This window comes from Aethalodelphis obliquidens, unplaced genomic scaffold (genome assembly GCF_003676395.1).
Source record: "Aethalodelphis obliquidens isolate GAN/ISIS:26980383/991018 unplaced genomic scaffold, ASM367639v1 scaffold6, whole genome shotgun sequence".
In the NCBI taxonomy this organism is placed as follows: domain Eukaryota; kingdom Metazoa; phylum Chordata; class Mammalia; order Artiodactyla; family Delphinidae; genus Aethalodelphis; species Aethalodelphis obliquidens.
Window position 1 is genome coordinate 31,370,005 of NW_020837950.1, and position 23,074 is coordinate 31,393,078.

The following is a 23,074-nucleotide window of genomic DNA, read 5'->3' on the forward strand; positions in this document are numbered from 1 at the left end:
GCCACTACATGGAGTCTTGGAAGAAAGCCAAGAGAGCAGAAGGCAATGCCAGATAAGGAGGAAAAAGACTCTATGTGCTGGTAATATTGACGTAGGTCAATATTTAGATTGCTTTGGGTAGTATAGTCATTTTCACAATATTGATTCTTCCAGTCCAAGAACATGGTATATCTCTCCATCTGTTTGTGTCATCTTTAGTTTCTTTCATCAGTGTCTTATACTTTTCTGAGTACAGGTTTTTTACCTCCTTAGGTAGGTTTATTCCTAAGTATTTTATTCTTTTTGTTGCAGTGGTGAATGGGATTGTTTCCTTAATTTCTCTTTCTGATCTTTCATTGTTAGTGTATAGGAATGCAAGAGATTTCTGTACATTAATTTTGTATCCTGAAACTTTACCAAATTCATTGATTAGCTCTCATAGTTTTCTGGTGGCATCTTTAGGATTCTCTATGTAGAGTATCATGTCATCTGCAAACAGTGACAGTTTTACTTCTTCTTTTCCAATTTGGATTCCTTTTATTTCTTTTTCTTCTGTGATTGCTGTGGCTAGGACTTCCAAAACTATGTTGAATAATAGTGGCGAGAGTGGACATCCTTGTTTTGTTCCTGATCTTAGAGGAAATGTTTTCAGTTTTTCACCATTGAGAATGATGTTTGCTATGGGTTTGCTGTATATGGCGTTCATTATGTTGAGGTAGGTTCCCTCTGTGTCCACTTTCTGGAGAGTTTTTATGATAAATGGGTGTTGAATTTGGTCAAAGGCTTTTTCTGCAACTATTGAGATGATCATATGGTTTTTATTCTTCTATTTGTTAATATGGTGTATCACATTGATTGATTTGCGTATATTGAAGAATCCTTGCATCCCTGGGATAAATCCCACTTGATCATGGTGTATGATCCTTTTAATGTGTTGTTGGATTCTGTTGCTAGTATTTTGTTGAGGATTTTTGCATCTATATTAATCAGTAATATTGGTCTGTAATTTTCTTTTTTTGTAGTATCTTTTTCTGGTTTTGGTATCAGGGTGATGGTGGCCTCATAGAATGAGTTTGGAAGTGTCCCTTCCTTTGCAGTTTTTTGGAAGAGTTTGAGAAGGATGGCTGTTAGCTCTTCTCTAAATGTCTGAGAGAATTCACCTGTGAAGCCATCTGGTCCTGAACTTTTGTTTGTTGGAAGATTTTTAATCACAGTTTCAATTTCATTACTTGTGATTGGTTTTTTCATATTTTCTGTTTCTTCCTGGTTCAATCTTGGAAGGTTATACCTTTCCAAGAATTTGTCTATTTCTTCCATTTTATTGGCATAGAGTTGCTTGTAGTAGTCTCTTATGATGCTTTGTATTTCTGTGCTGTCCATTGTAACTTCTCCTTTTTCATTTCTAATTTTATTGATTTGAGTCCTCTCCCTCTTTTTCTTGATGAGTCTGGCTAAAGGTTTATCAATTTTGTTTATCTTCTCAAAGAACCAGCTTTTAGTTTTATTGATCTTTGCTATTATTTTCTTTGTTTCTATTTCATTTATTTCTGCTCTGATCTTTATGATTTCTTTCCTTCTGCTAACTTTGGGTTTTGTTTTTTCTTCTTTCTCTAGTTCCTTTAGGTGTAAGTTTAGATTGTTTATTTGAGATTTTTCTTGTTTCTTGAGGTAGGATTGTATTGCTATAAATTTCCCTCTTAAACTGCTTTTGCTGCATCCCATAGGTTTTGGATCATCGTGTTTTTGTTGTCATTTGTCTCTAGGTATTTTCTGATTTCCTCTTTGATTTCTTTGGTGATCTCTTGGTTATTTAGTAATGTATTGTTTAGCCTCCATGTGTGTGTGTGTTTTTTTATGTTTTTTTCCCCCTGTAATTGATTTCTAATCTCATAGCATTGTGCTCAGAAAAGATGCTTGATATGATTTCAGTTTTCTTAAATTTACCAAGGCTTGATTTGTTGACCCAAGATATGATCTATCGTGGAGAATGTTCTGTGTGCACTTGAGAAGAAAGTGTAATCTGCTGGTTTTGGATGGAATGTCCCATATATATCAGTTAAATATATCTGGTCTATTGTGTCATTTAAAGTTTGTGTTTTCTTATTAATTTTCTGTCTGGATGATCTGTCCATTGGTGTAAGCGAGGTGTTAAAGTCCCCCACTATTATTGTGTTACTGTCTATTTCCTCTTTTATAGCTGTTGGCATTTGCCTTATGTATTGAGATGCTCCTATGTTGGGTGTATATATATTTAGAATTGTTACATCTTCTTCTTGGATTGATCCCTTGGTTATTATGTGGTGTCCTTGCTTGTCTCTTGTAACATTCTTTATTTTAAAGTCATTTTATCTTATATGAGTATTGCTACTCCAGCTTTCTTTAGATTTCCATTTGCATGGAATATCTTTTTCCATCCCCTCACTTTCAGTCTGTATGTGTCCCTAGGTCTGAAGTGGGTCTCTTGTAGATAGCATATATTTGGGTCTTGTTTTTATATCCATTCAGCAAGCCTGTGTCTTTTGGTTGGAGCATTTAATCCATTCACATTTAAGGTAATTATCGATATGTATGTTCCTATTACCATTTTCTTAATTGTTTTCAGTTTGTTTTTGTAGGTCCTTTGCTTCTCTTGTGTTTCCTGCCTAGAGAAGGTCCTTTAGCATTTGTTGTAGAGCTGGTTTGGTGGTGCTGAATTCTCTTAGCTTTTGCTTGTCTCTAAAGCTTTTGATTTCTCCATCAAATCTGAATGAGATCCTTGCCAGGTAGAGTAATCTTGGTTGTAGTTTCTTCCCTTTCATCACTTTAAATATATTGTGCCACTCCCTTCTGGCTTGTAGAGTTTTTGCTAAGAAATCAGCTGTTAACCTTATGGGAGTTCCCTTGTATGTTATTTGTCATCTTTCCATTGTTGCTTTTGATAATTTTTCTTTGTCTTTAATTCTTGTCAGTTAGATTACTATGTGTCTCTCCTTGGGTTTATCCTGCCTGGGACTCTCTGTGCTTCCTGGACTTAGGTGGCTATTTCCTTTCCCATGTTAGGGAAGTTTTTGACTATAATCTCTTCAAATATTTTCTCAGGTCCCTTCTCTCTCTCTTCTCCTTCTGGGACCCCTATAATGTGAATGTTGGTGCGTTTAATGTTCTCCCAGAGGTCTCTTAGGCTGTCTTCATTTCTTTTCATCCTTTTTTCTTTATTCTGTTCTGTGGCAGTGAATTCCACCATTCTGTCTTCCAGATCACTTATCCGTTCTTCTGCCTCAGTTATTCTGCTATTGATTCCTTCTAGTGTATTTTTCATTGCATTTATTGTATTGTTCATCTCTGTTTATTTAATTCTTCTAGGTGTTTGTTCTTTAATTCTTCTAGGTCTTTGTTAAACATTTCTTGTATCTTCTCGATCTTTGCCTCCATTCTTTTTCCGAGGTCCTGGACGATCTTCACTATCATTATTCTGAATTCTTTTTCTGGAATGTTGCCTATCTCCACTTCATTTAATTGTTTTTCTGGGGTTTTATCTTGTTCCTTCATCTGGTACATAGTCCTCTGCCTTTTCATTTTGTCTATCTTTCTGTGAACATGGTTTTCGTTCCACAGGCTGCTGGATTGTGTTTCTTCTTGCTTCTGCTGTCTGCCCTCTGGTGGATGAGGTTATCTAAGAGGCTTGTGCAAGTTTCCTGCTGGGAGGGACTGGTGGTGGGTAGAACTGGGTGTTGCTCTGGTGGATAGAGCTCAGTAAAACTTTAATCTGCTTGTCTGTTGACAAGTGGAGCTGAGTTCCCTCCCTGTTGGTTGTTTGGCCTGAGGGGACCCAGCACTGGAGCCTACCCGGGCTCTTTGGTGGGGCTAATGGTGGACTCTGGGAGGGCTCACGCCAATCAGTACTTCCCGGAACTTCTGCTGCCAGTGTCCTTGTCCCTGCGGTGAGCCACAGCCACCTCCCGCCTCTGCAGGAGACTCTCCAACACTAGCAGGTAGGTCTGGTTCAGTCTCCTATGGGGTCACTGCTCCTTCCCCCTGGGTCCTGATGCGCACACTTTGTGTGTACCCTCCAAGAGTGGAGTCTCTCTTTCCCCCAGTCCTGTCCAAGTCCTGAAATCAAATCCTATTAGCCTTCAAAGTCTGATTCTCTGGGAATTCCTCCTCCCATTGCCAGACCCCCAGGTTGGGGAGCCTGACGTGGGGCTCAGAACCTTCACTCCAGTGGGCGGACTTCTGTGGTATAATTGTTCTCCAGTTTGTGAGTCACCCACCCAGCGGTTATGGGATTTGATTTTATTGTGATGGCGCCCTTCCTACTGTCTCATTGCAGCTTCTCCTTTGTCTTTGGATGTGGAGTATCTTTTTTGGTAAGTTCCAGTATCTTACTGTTGATGATTGTTCAGCAGTTAGTTGTGATTCCGGTGCTCTTGCAAGAGGGAGAGAGCACACGTCCTTCTGCTCTGCCATCTTGAACCAATCTCCTAGTCTGTTCTTTTAAACTGAGTTTTCTTTTCAAAAAGATAACCTACCTACAAAGCACAGAATTCATAAGGTGCATAAAGGTATACAGTGAAAAGTGTGCCCCCTCCCCCAGTTCCCTGTCTTATCTTGTTTTACCCCTTCTTGTATCTCCTTTCATATGGTGCATATGCAGGCATCATTTTGGATATATTATTTTCTTCTGAAAATGATAGAATTCTCTCCTTCACTCTGCTTTTTTCTAAACTTAAATTTTTATAGCTTGGTGATTGTAACACAGTAGTACACTTCCATATCAACTTCATTTTTTTTAAAAAAAGAGCAACTGTCTAGTGTTCCCTTGAACAGAAAAACTGTAATACATGTACCTTTTCCCTTATGATGAATTTTTTGGTTTGTTTCTAATTTTTCACTATAGATAATACTTAAATGGATAACACTGTAGAGGGATACAGTGTAGCATAGTGGTTAAGCGAGCTGTCCCCGGAACCTGACGCCTGGTTTCTTACTGGCTAAAGAATCTTGGACAATTGATTTGAAGTCTCTTTGCTTGAGCTTCTTCGCCTGCAAAATGGGTCTGATGATAGTACCTACCTCCCAGGGTTTTTGTGAGGACTAAAGGAATTAATATATAAGTAGTGATGAAAACAGCACCCAGCACGTGTAAATGCTCAGTAGGTGCTAACTCTTACCATCGTAGCATTTGCTGGGTCCAGCGGTATGAGTGGCTTTAACTTTGATAGATTTGCTGCATTGCCTTCCATCAAGGTTGTCAGTGTACCCCCATGGCAGCACGTGCAAGTGCCTGTTTCCCCACAACCTTGCCAACACAGCAGGTTACACAACTTTCTGAACTTGATCAATCAGAGAACATTTATCATTTAATTCAGATATTTTTGGCAAGCCAACTCTATACCAGCCAAGCGAGTCAAACCTTCGCTGAGGCCCTGGAGGTGCAAAGTCCAGGCTCATGCAGAAGGTGTGTGAGCAGCACACTGCAGTGTGGTGAACCCTGTACCCACGTGGGACGCGACAAAGGTTGTTCTTTGCTGTTCTGCCAAAGCATTTCAGTGAGTCAAGAGAGATATAAATAATAAGGCCAACTGAGAGCAGACTTTTCACTCCACCCCCAGAATATGAAGAGGGAGGGTTGCCAACCCTGGGTATGGCTCTGTCCCCATCATAGACAGCTGAGACTCCACTGAGCCGTTTGTCCTGGTCTCTGATGTCTAGTCTCCTTGATTCTCTTAGGTTCACAATGTTCTTCATTGGTTTTCAGAAAGCCATGTCAGTCTTGGTAATTCTAAAGGAAACTTTTTTTCTGGAAGTTTCTGGTACCTGGGTCACAGTGAACCGGGGGCAGAGAAGGGGCAAAGTTTTCATAGATCCCTGCCTGCACCGTCTCCAGAAGAAAAAGGAGAGTCATTTGTGGTCATTATTAGTCAAGTCATTTCGCCTCAACAAGTATTTATGAGTGCTATCACTGTGCAAGGCACAGGGCTGGATGCCAGGGTGAGTGAGGCCCAGTCCTGGTCCTTGGAGAGCTCCATTTCAAATGCAGGAAGTAAATATTATGTAATTATCTCTCTGAGATCAGTTTCCTCCTACTCCTAGTGGCAAACATAGATCAAGTACCAATAATGTAGTGCAGTACACAGTCCCACAACAACCCTATGAGGCAAGTGTTATTTATTTATTTATTTTTTAATTTGGCCCATGCCGGGTCTTAGTCGTGGCACGTGGGATCTTTGCACGCGGGATCTTCGTTGCAGCATGGGAACTCTTAGTTGCGGCATGTGGGATCTAGTTCCCTGATCAGGGATCAAACCCGGGCCCCCTGCACTGGGAGTGCAGAGTCTTAGCCACTGGTCCACCAGGGAAGTCCCAAGGCAAGTGTTATTATTATCCTTGCTTTACAGATAGGGAGACTGAGGCCCAACGAGCAGCACCAGGGCCCAAACCACGATTCCATACCGCTTCTCATTAGTAACGTGGCAGTGATAGTCCCTGCCCTCCACCCCTCCAGAGACTTGTAATGAACAGAAGAAAGCACATGAAGGCACTTTTCAAAACTGTTATAGAGTCTATAAATGTAAGGTGACTTTGTAGTATCTATTACAGTCCCCTGTAATCATTTCAGCAAAACCCCATTGCATTAGGTGTTCTATTTTAAGATGTACGTAATGCTACTTTTGAAAGATTGTCAAATGAACTTGAGAATGATTTTCAATATTTCCTTCCAGGAGATTTCCTGTGCATGGGTATTCCTTTAAAATAGAAACAAGCTAGGTGAGGTTCATTGCCTAGAAGATGAAAGATGAAGACCTAATGTGAACGTGGGTTTAAAATAACCAGCCATTTGCTTGGGGGGAGTTGGGAGGAGGCTTTTGCAGTGGATGGTTGGAGGAGAAGCAGAGTTATTTATTTTTCTGTGCACACTTTAACAATGGAGAGAGCCCTGGGCAGAACCTGAGAAATGCCTGATGGGGAACCCAAGAGTGTGAATTAGGGGCAGTTAACTCAGGATACACCGAGGGTGGCTCAGGGTTGGTCCTGGGAGGAACTCACTGGGATCGCAAGCAGACAAACAGAAAAGGGAGGTTGGAGAGTCCGCTCCATTTGGAATTCAGAGAAATGAGTATTGGCGGGCTTGAAAGTGCTCTTTTAGCCAACTGTTCATTTCCATGGTCAAGTCCGTTTGAGAAATATTCAGATGGCATCCCAGCTCCTTTTGAATGATGCACTTTGACCCAAAACACCAAGTACAGAAGGAGGGTGGGTGAAGGAAGGGAATGTTTTTGCCATTTATATGGTCTGTTGGTCCCCTCTGCTGAACCATTAGTTTGTTGAAATCAAGAACTGTATCTCATTAATCTTTATCCTTCCAGCACTTAACGTACCTGAATGAGGCAGCTGTTTACACTTCCTTGTACATTAACTGATCCATGACATGACAACTGAATGAATGGGACTGAGGGTGCCATTCTGAGTTAGATTAGGAACACCTTCAAAAATTAACCTTGGCCAGAGGATGACTTAGAACACTGGGGTCCTTCAGTCACTTGCGGGGAGGGGGAGGATTCATCTCCCTTTTGGGAGGAAGGATGCTCTTGTCTCTGGTGTCATGGGGGCTGGAAACAACTGAACAGAAACAGAAAAGATTACCGAGTTTACCTCCCTGTTGATTTGGGAAACAGCCTTCATCTCTCAGGTTGATTTTGAGTGTCTCTTTTTAGATACTTCTCAGCAGCACTTTTGTACCACCCAGTTTGAACTCACCCAGTTAGGCCCTGACACTGGCAGCTGGCGATCATGCTAACGGCATAGCCGAGTGCCAGTGCGGTCACGTGGAATGACACGAATGGTAGTGGGACGACCCAGGAGTCCAGTCCTGTGCTGTTCTCCAGTGGCTGTGTGACCTGAGACAAGTCGCTAGACTTCTCTGATTTTAGATCCTGCTCTATAACACAAGGATGGAGGTGTCTTTCCTGCCCACCTCACTGAGTTGCAGGCATCCATGAGTTAATGTATGGAAATGGATGAATGCTATGTAGTGGGGGGCTGGTGTAGTCATCCGAGTGCATCATCAGCCTTTTTAAGCATTTTCCATCCTCTCCTGTTTCTGGACTCCTGCCCAGGATATATCAGTGGTCGATAAGGTAGCCCAGAAATTATATCCTGCACATTCTCTTTCATGGTCTTCACAGTGGCTCAGAGTACATTTGAACTTCTTTTTCATCTCCATAATAACTGTTGTGAGATATTTGCCAATTATTCATGTTGCTTTAAGTTCCTTCTCCCTTTTTCCTTGATCAGTCTTACTACACGTTTGATGTGTCTTTTCAAAAAGCCAGCTTTCAGGTATGTTGGTCAGATCTATCTTTTTCTATGTCATTAATTTTGTCTTTCATACCTCTTTCCTTCTACTTACTTCAGGTTTATTATGTTATCCTTTATCTAACTTCTTAAATGTTCTCTAATAAATACATTTAAGGCTATGAATTTCCCTCTAAGTATATATCTTTAGCTGTATCCCAGAGTTTTGAAGTTTGTCTCATTTTTAAACCTACTTTCTTATTGTTTTCTAATTTTATTGCATTGTCATTAGATAATATGGTCTGTAGAATGTCAACACTCTGAACTATGTTGAGATTTGCTTTGTAGCCTGCTGTGGGGTCAGTTTTTTTTAATGTTTCCTATGTGAGAGCAAAGAAGTAGTCTCAGTTTGGTTGTTAAAGTTTATATATTTGAATTCTAGTTCTGTGCTATATTCACTGTATGACCTAGGGCAAGGTACATATCCTCTCCTGCTTCAGTTTCATCACCTTTAAAATGGAATGATTCACACCTCAGAGAGTTGAGGGCCTGGTGCACACTAAGCATCATATAAACATCAGCAGTGATTACTATTCTTTTTTAGCTATTAGGCTTAGCTTCTTAATCTTGTTCAAATCTTGCCTATCCTAGCTCATTTTGTGTACCTGATGTATGAGTCTCTGAGAGGTATGCATTAAAATCTCCCACTATAAATTTGCTTATTTCTCCCTACATTTCTGTACATTTTGCCTTATGTTTTCAGTCTCTGTTGTTAGGTGTCTACAATTTCATTATTAGAGCTTTTTAGTGAATGATTCCTTTTACCAGGGTAGAGATGTTCATGTTGAATTGAGCCAATTCTTATTTATTGTGATTACTGGTACCATTTAGATTGTTTTGGCCACATATTTTGTGCTTTCTTTTTACTAAAATTTCCTTGTAACCTTCCATTTTCCTTTTGAAACCTGGACCTAATTAACTTTGGTCATCATGTATTTATAGTATAGTATTATGCTATTCTGATTTTTTTTGTTGTTCCATATTTACTGTGCAATTTTCCCCACGTTATACAGAACATGTGTTTATAACAGTCGTCTCACAAAGCTCTTTTGCTTAGATTATGATCTTTGCTTCTGGGCTTTATAAGAATTGGAGAGCTCCAAGATAATTCAATGCCCAAAATACCTGAAAGTACAAGGCAAAGGTGGTCCTTTTAGCCTCAGGTCCACGTGGAGGTTGTAAGCTGGTCAGTGACATCATTTTTGAAAGTGCACAACAATGAACCAGACTCACTGGGTCCTGCACCTAGAGCATGTCAACCAGTTAGACTTCAGTGTCCAGTTACAAACACTGAAGAGAGAGGATTCAGGCAATGGAAAATGGCCATGCTGAACGTTCTTAGTTACTGGCTGTAGGACTTATAACAATTTGAAAACTATATCTGGGATTACTTTTACCCTCATTTATCTTCCAGGATGGGAGAGAGAGAACACTTCTATAACTAATACAAAGCAGAAAAACTTTTGTCTGTTTCATTTATTGCTGTGTCCTGGAACAGTGCCTGGAACGTAGTAAATGACCACTAAATATTGTGAACAAATTATGGTACCAAAATAACTGTTATGGGAACTTTGAGAAGAAAGAGGGTAATTGCAACAAAAGAGATTGTGAAGGCTTCATGGAGGAAGTGACAGTTGAGTAGAGCTTTGAAGGATAAGTGGGGTCTGGAGATTAAAGAGTGTGCATCAGTTAGGGTTTGACCAGAGGAACAAATTACTAGAAATGATATAGAATATGGAATTCCTTTTGGGAAATAACCTGACATAATTGTGGGAGCCAGCTAAATACTTTATGTTCAACTGTTGCTCCGGAATCTGGTGTGGGGCTTAAAGTGGGCCTAAAGCAGGGCAGGCAGCCAGAAGGAAAGAAGGACAGATGTAGAATGGGGAAGACCAAGGGCGAATACAACCCTGAAACTGAGCTGGAACAGTGTCAGTTTCTGAGGCTGACGAAGCTCCAGCTTTGGTGATACGTGTGACCTGTGGGAGAGTCTGGCATCCTTCATCGTAGAGCCAAACATGCCCTTGGGCCAGGACACGGAGAAGCCTAGGGATGGTCCAGCAGGAGGCAGAAGAGCTGAGAGCTCCCAAACTGCCCGGTCCACCAAGCTGAGCCAGCAGATTGGTGACGGTGCGCGTGAGCTCCAGCCACCCCTGGCGCCCTGCATCAGGCATCCAGAGGCTTAGAAAGATAAAGCCTGCTGCTTTGTGCTCATCTTCCAGACCTTGCACAAAGTCAGCTGGCCCAGAATATGCAGGGAAGGGAATCCTGGGAAATGTAGCTCTGACTTAACTACGTTGGCTCAGAACACATCACCCGCAAAGGGAAGACAAGGGCTTAGGTAGAATGGCTGTGGAGGCAGAATGGCCCCTTAGCGTCTAACAAGCTGTGCTGCTGGGCACTCTGGACAGGTCCTCTGAGCAGGGGTGGACAGTCACTTCCCAAATGCCCCACCACCCTGATTCTTCGGAGGGGTCCAACATGGGATCAAGATTTTGTCCTACTTAGAGACACCACAAAGTTCTCAGAACTTAAGAATTATGAAGGCACTAAGGGCTCCTGAGCAGAGCTGGAAGACACCCAAAGTTTGGGCCACAGCCATCCCTACACCCACACCTTCCAGCCGCGTGCCCTGCAGATTTCTCACGAGAAGTGCAGTTAGTCCCAGCTGTTGCCCCCAGGGGACGTGATGGGAGCGTGGGGTGAGTGTGGGAGAAAATGGTCCTCCTGCTGTCCTAGAGTGGCCCATGAGTTATTTGGGTTTATTTATGTCATGTTTACCGAGCGTAACCACGTGCCACACACTGTCCTCGGAACCAGGAAAACAATGGTGAAACAGAGCAGAGTCCCTGCCCTCATGGGGCTTACCTTCCAGTGAGGGAACCAGAATAAAAAAGTAGACAATTAACGTCACCGGAAAACAAACAGTGAGGTCGTACAGCAAGGTGGGAAAAAGAAAGTGAGAGGGGGTGTTATTTTAGAGAAGGGTAGTCAGAGAATAATCCTGGGGAATGTTATTTTGAGTACTTACTGTGTAGCTAATACTGTTCCAAGGATGTTACATTCGTTTACATTTACATGCATTTAATCCTCACGACAACCTAAGTAATTTTCCCAAAGTTACCTCATCAATAAGAAGAACTGGGATTTAAACATAGGCAGTCTGCTGCCAGAGCCCAAGCTTTAAACAAGGGAAAGATTCTTGGTGGTGGTGACTGAAGTGAGGAAGCACATAAATATCACAGGGTAGAGCATTGCAGGCAGCGGAAACACCCAGTGCAAAGGCCCTGTAGCAGGTACGTGCTTGTCGTTTGGAGGAAGTGAGACCAAGTGTTCAGTTCTGGACGTGTGACAGTTTTGAGAAGCTTATTAAGCATCCAAGAGATATCTGGAGGGCAGTTGGATATACAAGTCCAGACTTTAGGGGGAAACTTGGAAATAGAGATAAATTTGTTTGTCATCAGTATCCATGGAATTAGATGAGACACTAGGGAGTGAGAGAGAAAAGAGAAGTCCAAGGACTGAGGTCTAGGGCAGGGGAGGAGGAGGTTTTAGCAGAGGAGACCGAAAAGGAGCAGCTGCAAGAGAGGCGGAAACCCAGGAGAGGGGGCTGCATGGAGGAGGGAGTGATCAGATATTTCCAGTTCTGCAGAGAGGTCCCGTTAGCTGAGGCCCGAGGAGTGACCATTGGATTTGGCAACGTGGAGGTCATCATTGGCCTTGACACTGGTGGCCTTTCATAGACATTAGAGTACATGGAAGGCAACCAAAGCAGTTTCATTCTGTGTCAAGTGGGGAGGGGAGCCCAAGGCCCCATCTTCCAGCCTCAGCTTTGTCCCTCTCACCCCCGAGGGCATCTCCCAGGGTTGGAGCACAGTTTGAAAACCACAGATGTCACCAACCCCTTTGTTTTACAGCTGATGAAGCTCAGGTCCAGAAAAAACAGACAAGACTGGCTCAAGGCCAGGCACATAGTTAGCAGGAAGCCCAGGTTGCAATTTATTATTATCTAATGAGATTTCTCAACAAAGAAATCTGTCCTAGCCTGTCTTACCCTGTTTTCCATGGACAGTGGTTACTGTAACAAGTAGAAGAATCAAAATAAGAAAGTCTTCACCTTTCTATCTCTGCAGAAAGGGGAAATGATAACAGACAAATTCAACCTCATAGAAAATTCCGAAGCCTCATGATTACCTCATGGTTTCCATATTGTCCTCCCACCATACCCCATTTCTCGAAGCTTCTGGGCAAGTTCCAGGTTTTCTGATCCTGTGTGATAGGATGTAGCAGACTGCCACCTGTAAAATGCGTATAATAATAATACCAGTTGCTCCCACTTACAGACCAGTGGCTGTTGCTGGCACTGTTCTCAGATCCCCACAGCAGGGTCAGATTCCCCAATGGCATTTCATTTCCACTCCCCACTGGTGGGAACCGTGGACAAGCTACTTCCTCGCTCCGCGGTTTAATTTCGTCAGCTGTTTGACATGCTTGGTAGACTGGAAACAGGACACAGGGATAAGGGCTGACACTGCTCCTAAGCAAGGCAGGGGGCTCAGCACTGAATCAGCACAGGCCTGCGAGCTGGGCACTGCCACTGGATTGCAGGGGGCTCTTTCTCCTCCACCCTCTGGTTTGATAAACCACAAGTTGACTCAGAGAACTGTACTTCGTCTCATCTTGCAACTGTTTTTGCCTTAGGATCCGTGCTTGAGGCCGAATGAACCCTCTCAGACTCTGCGCAGAGGAGAAGAGTTTCAAGATAAGTTAGCAGCTGAAGAAGGAACCAACAGCGATGAAGAGGAAAGGTACAGGAGGACAGGCAGGCTTCTGAGGGCTCCAGTGAATGAGGACTCAGACTTGGAAGGATTCATTCATTCATTCATTCTGTCCTCACGTGTTTATCACCGCCCCCTGCATGATGCTTAGGGAGGGAACAGACATGTCTTGTATGCCTCCAGCACAGCTATGGACTTTACCTGAATTATCGTATTTAATTGTCACAACAACCCAGAGGGACCCTTTTGTATATTAAGAACCTGAAACTCAAAAGGGTTAATAAACTGCCCCAAATTCAGACAGACCTGGACTGGCCCCAAACCTCTGCTCCCTATTCTTCCAAGTGTTCTTAACTAAGTAAGGGAGATGAGGGAGCTTAGTCACTGAGTGGAAATCTCCCACCTTTATCACCTATATTAGTCAGCTTTTGCTGTTGTAACCAACATTCCCCAAATATCGGTGGTTTTAGCTCATAGGTCAGCTATCTTTATTCTTGGCTCTGCCAAGCTCTGCTATTTTTATGAGCTTGGCTCCTGACTGAGAGTCAGCTGTTATTGCTCTGCCCCAAACCATGGGTAGAGTTTAAGTCTGCTCAGATGCCTTCCCATGCTGGGACTGAGACTGATGGATTAGCCCGTCCAGGGCATGTTGTTGTCATGGTAAAGGGAGGAAACTCAAAAAATCTGATGGAAACATGCAGTGCCTCTTAAAGCCTACACTCAGAACTGCATTCTCTCATTTTTACCCACATTCCATCGGCCAAAGAAAGTCACATGACCAAAACTAATATCCCTAGGCAGAGGAGAATATGCTTGCCACATGTCTTAGTTAGCTTGAGCTGCTATAACAAAATACCATACAACAGAAGAAGTTTATGTCTCACAGTTCTGGAGGCTGGGGAGTCCAAGATCAAGGTGCTGGTCCATTCAGTTCCTAGTGAGAACTCTCTTCCTGGTTTGCACGTGGCCATCTTCTTCTTGTGTCCTCACATGGTGAAGAGAAAGGTGGAAGACAGTGCGGGAGGAGGTCTCTCTTGTGTCTCTTCTTATAAGGACACTAATCTCACCATGAGGGCTCCACTGGCCTGACCTAGTTACTTCCCATGGCCTTATTTCCAAATACCACCAATGGTGATTGGAGCTTCAACATGTAAATTTGGGGAGACACAATTCAATCCATAACATCACACAAGGCAGAGGAAGGGGAGTGAATATTTGCTGAACAATAATGATCTGTCACACCACCTCACAAGATTCTGATACAGTGGGTCTGGGTACATCCCAGCCCTATGTCTTTTGAGAAAGCTTCCCAGGTGATTCTGAGGCCACCATAGTTATAATCCACTGCCCCACACTAATCAACGGCTGTGTGGGGTCCTGACAGATGACATGGAAGCCATGCTACCATCTGGCAGCTCTTCAAGTAGTTGGTTGGCATAGTCCATTCGGACTGCTTAGCAGTGGCTTATGAGCAACAGAACTTTATTTCTACGGTTCTGGAGGCTGGAAAATCGAAGGTCAAGGTGATGGCAGGTTCTGTGTCTGGTGAGGGCTCACTTTCTAGCTTATAGAAGGCATCTTTTCACTGTGTCTTCACAAGGTGGAAGGGCAAGGGAGTTTTCTAGGGTCTGTTTTATAAAGGCACTAATCCCATTCATGGAGGTTTCACCCTCATGACCTAATCACTTTCCAAAGCCCTCATTTCTTTTTCTTTTTTTCTTTTTTTTAAATGGGTATTCACATTTATTTATTTATTTATTGAATTTTATTTTATTTTTTTATACAGCAGGTTCTTATTAGTTATCCATTTTATACATATTAGTGTATACATGTCAATCCCAATCTCCCAGTTCATCCCACCACCACCCCCCACCGCCACTTTCCTGCTTTGGTGTCCATATGTTTGTTCTGTACATATGTATCTCAGTTTCTGCCCTGCAAAAATTGTACCATTTTTCTACATTCCACATATATGCATTAATATACTATATTTGTTTTTCTCTTTCTGACTTCATTCTGTATGACAGTCTCTAGATACATCCACGTCTCTACAAATGACTCAATGTCGTTCCTTTTTGTGGCTGAGTAATATTCCATTGTATATATGTACCACATCTTCTTTATCCACTCATCTGTCTGGACACTTAGGTTGCTTCCATGTCCTGGCTATTGTAAATAGTGCTGCAATGAACATTGGGGTGCATGTGTCTTTTTGAATTATGTTTTTTTCTGGGTGTGTGCCCAATAGTGGGATTGCTGGGTCATATGGTAGTTCTGTTTTTAGTTTTTTAAGGAACCTCCATACTGTTCTCCATAGTGGATGTATCAGTTTACATTCCCACCAACAGTGTAGGAGGGTTCCCTTTTCTCCACACCCTCTCCAGCATTTATTGTTTGTAGATTTTCTGATGATGCCCATTCTGACTGGTGTGAGGTGATACCTCATGGTAGTTTTGATTTGCATTTCTCTAATAATTAGTGATGTTGAGCAGCTTTTCATGTGCTTCTTGGCCATCTGTATGTCTTCTTTGGAGAAATGTCTCTTTAGGTCTTCTGCCCATTTTTGGATTGAGTTGTTTGTTTTTTTAATATGGAGCTGCATGAGCTGTTTATATATTTTGGAGATTAATCCTTTGTCCGTTGATTCATTTGCAAATATTTTCTCCCATTCTGAGGATTGTCTTTTCGTCTTGTTTGTAGTTTCCTTTGTTTTGAAAAAGCTTTTAAGTTTCATTAGGTCCCATTTGTTTATTTTTGTTTTTATTTCCATTATTCCTTTGTCATAGATTAGTTGACCATAGGTGTGTGGGTTTATCTCTGGGCTTTCTATCCTGTTCCATTGATCTATATTTCTGTTTTTGTGTCGGTGCCATATTGTCTTGATTACTGTAGCTTTGTAGTATAGTCTGAAGTCAGGGAATCTGATTCCTCCAGCTCCGTTCTTTTCCCTCAAGACCGCTTTGGCTATTTGGGATCTTTTGTGTATCCATACAAATTTTAAGATTTTTTTGTTCTAGGTCTGTAAAGAATCCAAAGGCCTCATTTCTTAATACCATTATATTGGGCAATAGGCTTCAAAATATGAATTTTGAGGGGACAGAAACACTTATAGCATTGAGGAAGCAGAGCCTACACTCCTAAATCATATCAGTGGCAGTGTCGGGTACCCTGTAGTCCAGTGAACTCTTCAGCTAATAATACTTCCACAGGTCCCCCCAGATTCTGTCTCAGGATCTATGAGGTGTAGAACCATAGAAGTTAAAGAGCACAGACTCTGGAGTCAGGCCTCCAGACTAAATCCTGGTACTGTCACTTACCACTGGCATCCACAAATCTTGTCCTGTTTAAAACTCACAATTCCAAAGGGAAAGAAATAATCTTTACTGTGAAAATACTGGCAGGAATTTGAAAGAGTTTTCTAAGGGGCCCTGCTTGGGGCACATGTGCATCTCTGAGCCAGTCTTTCTGGCCAAGGAGATGCCTGGCTCTGATTGGCCAGGTATGTGTCACATGCCCTTCCCTGGGGCCAGCTAATGATGAGGGCAGAGTTAGCTGCACCCAAACCCTGTGGACTAAACAGGACCACATGGAAAGAGGAAAGGCTTCCCCAAGGAGAAGATGCTGGGCAGAGCAACAGCAGTGGTGGTCACAACAGACTTGTCTTTTTCTCCCACATAGCTATATTGATAAAGGGGTTCCTCAACTATAGAACAAAATGAGGAGGTGTGGGGTCTGTAAGCTTCTTCCACAGTGATTTTAGTGGGAGTGTAAGGACTAAGCAGTGATGAGAAAGGAATAGAAAGATCCAAGGTTAGAGGCTGCAGGACAGAACAAACGCATTTGCTCCTTTAAGGGGTGAGGCTGTGTATTCAGTAGTTAACCCCTTGAAGGATGCTTGTCAGGAAACTTTTGGCATGGTGGCTGTAAGAGGGAGGTGGCTTTTCCAGTGGCTGTTGATTTAAGGTGGGGGGTAGCAGGTCACAGTCAACTTCAAAGGGAGTATGGGGAGTCAGGAGAGTTAGCTATGGCTTGCTTTGTGAGAGATGGTAGGATAAGATCAGGTTTTTAGGATATGAGGGAATTTGGGGCAATAAAATGGAGTAAGAGAGGGGAATTCCCATTAGTGGTGTTCCAGGGAATAATGATGATGATGAAAATAATAAATATTTACTGAGTGTTGGATTAACCCATTTCATCTTCATTAGGTAGACACCATTATTGAAGTACTTCATTTTATTTTATTTTTTAAAATATTTATTTATTTATTTATGCCTGCGTTGGGTCTTTGCTGCTGCACGCGGGCTTTCTCTAGCTGTGGCAAGCTGGGGCTACTCTTCATTGTGATGCGCAGGCTTCTCATTGCAGTGGCTTCTCTTGTTGCAGAGCACGGGCTCTAGGCTCATGGGCTTCAGTAGTTGTGGCACGCGGGCTCAGTAGTTGTGGCTTATGGGCTCTAGAGCGCAGGCTCAGTAGTTGTGGCACACGGGCTTAGTTGCTCCATGGCATGTGGGATCTTCCCAGACCAAGGCTCGAACCCATGTCCCCTGCATTGGCAGGTGGATTCTTAGCCACTGCACCACCCGCAAAGTCCCTGAAGTACTTCATTTTACAGATGAGGGAAACTGAAGAACAGAGAGGTTAAGTAACTTGCCCATCTACTTACACTGCCAGTAGATGGTAGGATCCAGATGATAGCTTCTCTGGCTCCAGAACTCACGCTTTTAACTACATCTCAACTTAAGGCAGCTGTTCTTATGTGCCACATGAAGTTCCACAGTTTTTCTACTTTTCCAAGGTCACTCTCTCCTTTAATACTCAATAATAAGGACTGAAACTTCCACTTCCAGGCATGACAGGGTAACTGGTACTAGACTTTCCCTCTTTCTGTAAACAACTATAAACTGAGCAAAATATATGAGACAGCTCTTTTGAGTAGTAGGACAATATGCAGAGAAGGACCATGTCCTTCAGAAGGGAAACATGAGTTGAATCCCATAATCACCCCACATTTGCTCCTGTCTCTCTCCCTGGGGACAGTGCCAACCACAGTGCAGAGAATTGGAGGCAAGCTGAGCTGAGCAGGCAGATGTCAGGGCTCAGGGCTGCCAAAGCAGCTAGACTTTGTAAGGTAGGATACCGGAAGAGAGGATCCTATGTGGGGGGGATAGAGGGCAGAAATCTATGAGGGTTTTCTATAGGTCCTTGCCAGGGGCTTGAGTGAGCATGTACAAGATGAGACTCCATGAGGCCTAGGAGTGTGCTGCTGCCATGGTGCTGAGGAAAATGAAGATACCAGAGATTCAATGCTAGCAGACATTGGAGTCTCAGCTCAGCCAGAATAAAAAAGCCTTTCTGAGCTCTCGGAGCATTTAGTTGAGACCTCAGAAAAGTAACACTTTAGGAGTAAGAAACATACCCTATAGGGTAAGGGCCACACCCTAGAACAAAGGATAATGTTGAAATATACCTGCTCTAACAAAAGACAAATCCAAGCATAAAAGGATCAGAAAGAGCCTTCAGTAATTTAACTGGCTGTCATAACAAAACTAAACACTTTTGAAAGGAATTCATAATACAGACTCCCTACATTGTATTATCCACAATATTGAGCATTTGATGAAAACATTATGAGACGTGGAAGGAAGCAGAACAGTGCGACCTGTAATCAAGAAAAAGACCAGGCAATAAAGCTGAAAATGACCTAGATATTGGAATTAGCAGACAAGGACTTGAAAGCAGTTGTATGAGCTATGTTCAGGGACATAAAGGAAAAGATTGTTATAATGAGTGAACAAATAGGGAATTTCAGCAGAGAAATGAAAACCTTGAAACTAACGGAAATTCTAAAACTGTAAAGTACAATAGCCATAATGAAAACCTCATTGGATGGGCTTAACAGCAAATTAAAACCATGAAAGAAAAGTTAGTGGCTTGAAGACAGATCAGTAGAAACTGTCTTGTTCAGAGAATTAGGGGAAAAAAAGATTTTTTAAAAATGAAGAGATTCTTCCTGACTCATGGGACAATGTGAAATGGTCTAATATGCATGTATTTGGAGCCCAAGAGAAAAAAGGGAAAGAAAATGGAGGAGGAAAAAATATTTGGAAAAATAATGACTGAAAATTCCCCCAAACTGGTGTGGGACATCAATTTACATACTCAAGAAGCGTGGTTCCACCAGGAATGCGTGGTTGGTTTAACATTTGAATGGTAATCATGTAATTCATCACATTAAAAAATAAAGGGAAAAAAGAATCACATCGGGACTTCCCTGGTGGCGCAGTGGTTAAGAATCCACCTCCCAGTGCAGGGGACACAGGTTCGAGTCCTGGTCCAGGAAGATCCCACATGCTACGGAGCAACTAAGTCCTTGTGCCACAACTACTGAGCCTGTGCTCTAGAGCCCGTGAGCCACAACTGCTGAGCCCGAGTGCCACAACTACTGAAGCCCGCATGCCTAGAGCCCGTGCTCTGCAACAAGAGAAGCCACCCAATGAGAAGCCCATGAACTGCAACGAAGAGTAGGCCCTGCTCGCTGCAACTAGAGAAAAGCCCACGCACAGCAACAAAGACCCAAGGCAGCCAAAAATAAAAATAAATAAATATTTTTTTTAAATTATTTAAAAAAAGAATCATATCAATAGACATACAAAAGCATTCGACAAAATTTAACATCCTTTCGTGATAAAAACTCTTCAGTCCATGAATAGAAGAGAATTTCTTCAACCTGAAAAAGATCATCTATGATAAACTATGTAAACATGCATAATGGTGAAATGTTGAACACGTTCCTCCTAAAATTTGAAACAGGGCAAAAATTCTGCTTTCACTACTTAACATTGTCATGAAGGTCCTAGCCAGTCCTATAAAGCAAGAAAAAGAGCTACAAATTAGAAAGGAAGAATAAAAGTATATTTATTTATAGACAGAATGATCATGATCGAAATATTCAATGTTGTTAAGATCTTAATTTACTCTGAATTGAGCTATAGACTCAGTTCAATCCCATATAAAATCCCAATAGCCCTATTTGTAGGAATAAATAAGCTGTTCTGAATATTGATATGGAAAAGCAAAGGACCTAGATAAAAGAAGAATCTTGAAGAACATAGCTGGAGGACTCAGGCTTTCCTGATTTTAAGACATTATGAAGAGTAATAAAGACTATATGGTAGCAGTATATAGATAGACAAATAGGTCAATGAAAAACAATGAAGGTTCTGGAAGTAGACCTGCACAAAGATGTTAGATTAATTTTTCTTAAAGGTGCTGAGGCAATTTAATAGGGAGAGGAAAAGTTTTTCAACGAATGGTGTTGGAACTGGATAAACATATGAGAAGAAATAAACTTCAACCTCTACCTCACCCCATGCGTAAAAATTAATTTGAGATGTTCCTTAGATCTCAACATAAAGTTAAAACTATAATACATAGGAAAATATCTTTGAAAATTTGGGGTAGGAAATGATTTCTTAGGACATGAAAATACTAATCATCAAAAACAATTGATAAATTGGTCTTCATCAAAATTAAAATGTATGCTCATTAAAAAAATGCCAGTGAGAAAATGAATAGACAAGCCACAGACCTATAAATCAACAATAAAAAGACAAGCATATTTTTTAAATGGACAAAATGTTTGAATAGACACTTCCATAAAAAAGATATATGAATGGCCCATAAGCACATGAATATGTACTCAACATCATTAGTCATTAGTGAAATGCAACTTAAAACCAAAAGGAAATACCATTTCCCACCTACCAGAATGGCTAAAATTAAAAGACTGACAGCACAAAATGTTGGGAATGATGTAGAGTGATTGGAAATCTCATGCATTGCTCCTGGGAGTGTGAAATGGTACAACCACTTTGGAAAACCATTTGATAGTTTCCTAAAAAATTAAGCATATACCTACCAGCAATTCCAATTCTAGGTATTTAAGCAAAAGAAATGGGAACATATATCCACAAAAATATTTGTACAGGGATGTTTCTAACAGCTTTATTCATAATAATCCAGAAGTGAAAACAGCTGAAATGTTGTTTATCAGTAGGAAAATGGATACACAAATCATGGTGTATTCATGTAATGAAATACTACTCAGCAGCCAAAAGTATGAACTACTGACATTTGCAACAATGTGGTTGAATTCCAGAGACATTATGTAGTACCAGGTGATTCTGTTTGTATGATGCTTAAGATCAGGCAAAACTAATCTATGGTGATGGAAATCAAAGCCTTGGCTGCCTGTGGATGGTGGATTGACTGGAAGAGGGTGCAGGGAAATTTTTGGGTAATGAAAATGTTCTATATTTTGATTGGGGTGTTGCTTTTATGGTTGTGTGTATTTGTCAAAACTCATTGAACTGTACACATAATTTCAATAATGTAAACTTTACCTCAATAAAACGTTTTTTAAAGTAATAACTGAGCCCTGGGAGAAAGTCTGGTCCCCTCCCCAGGGAAAGTTTACCTGTTCCACACATCCAGCCTGGTAGTGTCACTTATCATTCTTGCTCTAGACTGCTTCACTGTCTATCACCTCTGGCTTCTCCTAACCAGGGCTCAGACCAAGGTATCTCCCCTTTATTGTTCCTTAAATATGGTTATGTTTAGCATAGCTTCCAAAAGTTTGAGAATAACCTAAGAGAATTAGGATGCAGAGAAAGAAAACTTCTCAATTTATTAAATGTTTGATTAATTTTTTATGTGATTATTAACTATGTGCCAGACATAATGTTAAGCATTTTTTAAGATATTTACTCTATTAAGGTTTATAACAATCTGTGTGAAAGGTACTATTATTAACCCCGTGTTATGGAAGAGGAAACCCAGACAATTTGAAGAGCTCAGCCAAGGTCACATAACCAGTGTAGTAGAGCTGGAATTTGAACCTGGGCAATCTGGCTCTAGTGTCCATGCTCTTAACCACTTTGCTATGCTGCCCTTAGCATCCTGCCCTTCTTTTCAAGGGTCCCCTCTGTCCATGTTGCTGGGCCTTTTCACCTCTGCCAAGCCAGAGTCCTTATCATGGCCTTTCTTCGCAGTCCAGGGCCCTAACTCCCTAACCTCTGGTCCTCTGGCCTGATGTCTTTGCCAGAGGAAGCAAAACGTCATTGAGTCCCAGCAATCTTGGCAGAGATGCCCACCATGTGGCATCCTTTTGCACTGTTAAACAGGATAAATACTTAACTTTACAATCTCAACCAATCACATTTGAATTTCTCAGCTGGTTTAAAAGCCCAGAACTGAGTACAGGAAAGTCTCCTCCAAAAATATTTGTCAGCATCTCTTCTAGAATACAGAAACTACTGGACCTTTATACCAGCGTTTTCTTGTTCTTGCTACACACACAAAAAGGCCTATTTATAATCCTCCTATCTATAGCTGTGAACAGCCAGTAAAAGTTTTGAGTGTGCTTTGAAAAGTGTAAAGTACTGTATTCAAGTAAAGCATCATTGTTTTGTTATTTCTTTCCATATGCAGGAAAAGTTGTGAAATTAGACCACAGAGACCTCCTCTTTTGAAGCCCCCAGGGACCCCATATAAGTAACTCTAAGCTCTCAGTCATTCTGACAATTAATCATCATTTATTAAGCACCCACTAAAACAGATGCCGGGTGATTCCAGCTGAATCTTGACAGTATCCCAAGTGCAATAGCACTGAGAATTTGTAGTCAAGTGGCTTTTTAAAGTCCAAGTGAGATGTCTCTCATTCAACTAGCTGCCATCGGAGCTCCCTTCCCCCAGCCGAGTGGCTGAGATGCTATCAGGGTGACCATGTCATTTCCAGCCTGGGATCTTTTGTGATTTTGGCCTCCATATCTTCAAAGGATCAAAGTGCCCCTCAAGGAGGGAGGTGACCTGCAGCCTCTGCTGGGCTCTTTGCCGAAGGAGAAGGCACCGGAAATCCAGCGTCTGCAGGAGGAGTGGCAGAGCCAGAAGGCCAAATTGCAAGCCCAGGTAGAAGGACAGCCGTG

General features: G+C 41.9%; 1 protein-coding gene across 1 annotated transcript in view; it reads left to right on the forward strand.

Moving 5' to 3' along the window:
- Positions 1 to 23,074, forward strand: part of FAM184B (family with sequence similarity 184 member B) — a 131,330-nt gene that overhangs the window by 103,553 nt on the left and 4,703 nt on the right. The window contains exons 8-9 of the mRNA XM_027104037.1: positions 13,015 to 13,121; positions 22,928 to 23,057. Coding sequence (XP_026959838.1) covers positions 13,015 to 13,121; positions 22,928 to 23,057 — 237 coding nt within the window. The remainder of the gene's footprint in view (positions 1 to 13,014; positions 13,122 to 22,927; positions 23,058 to 23,074) is intronic.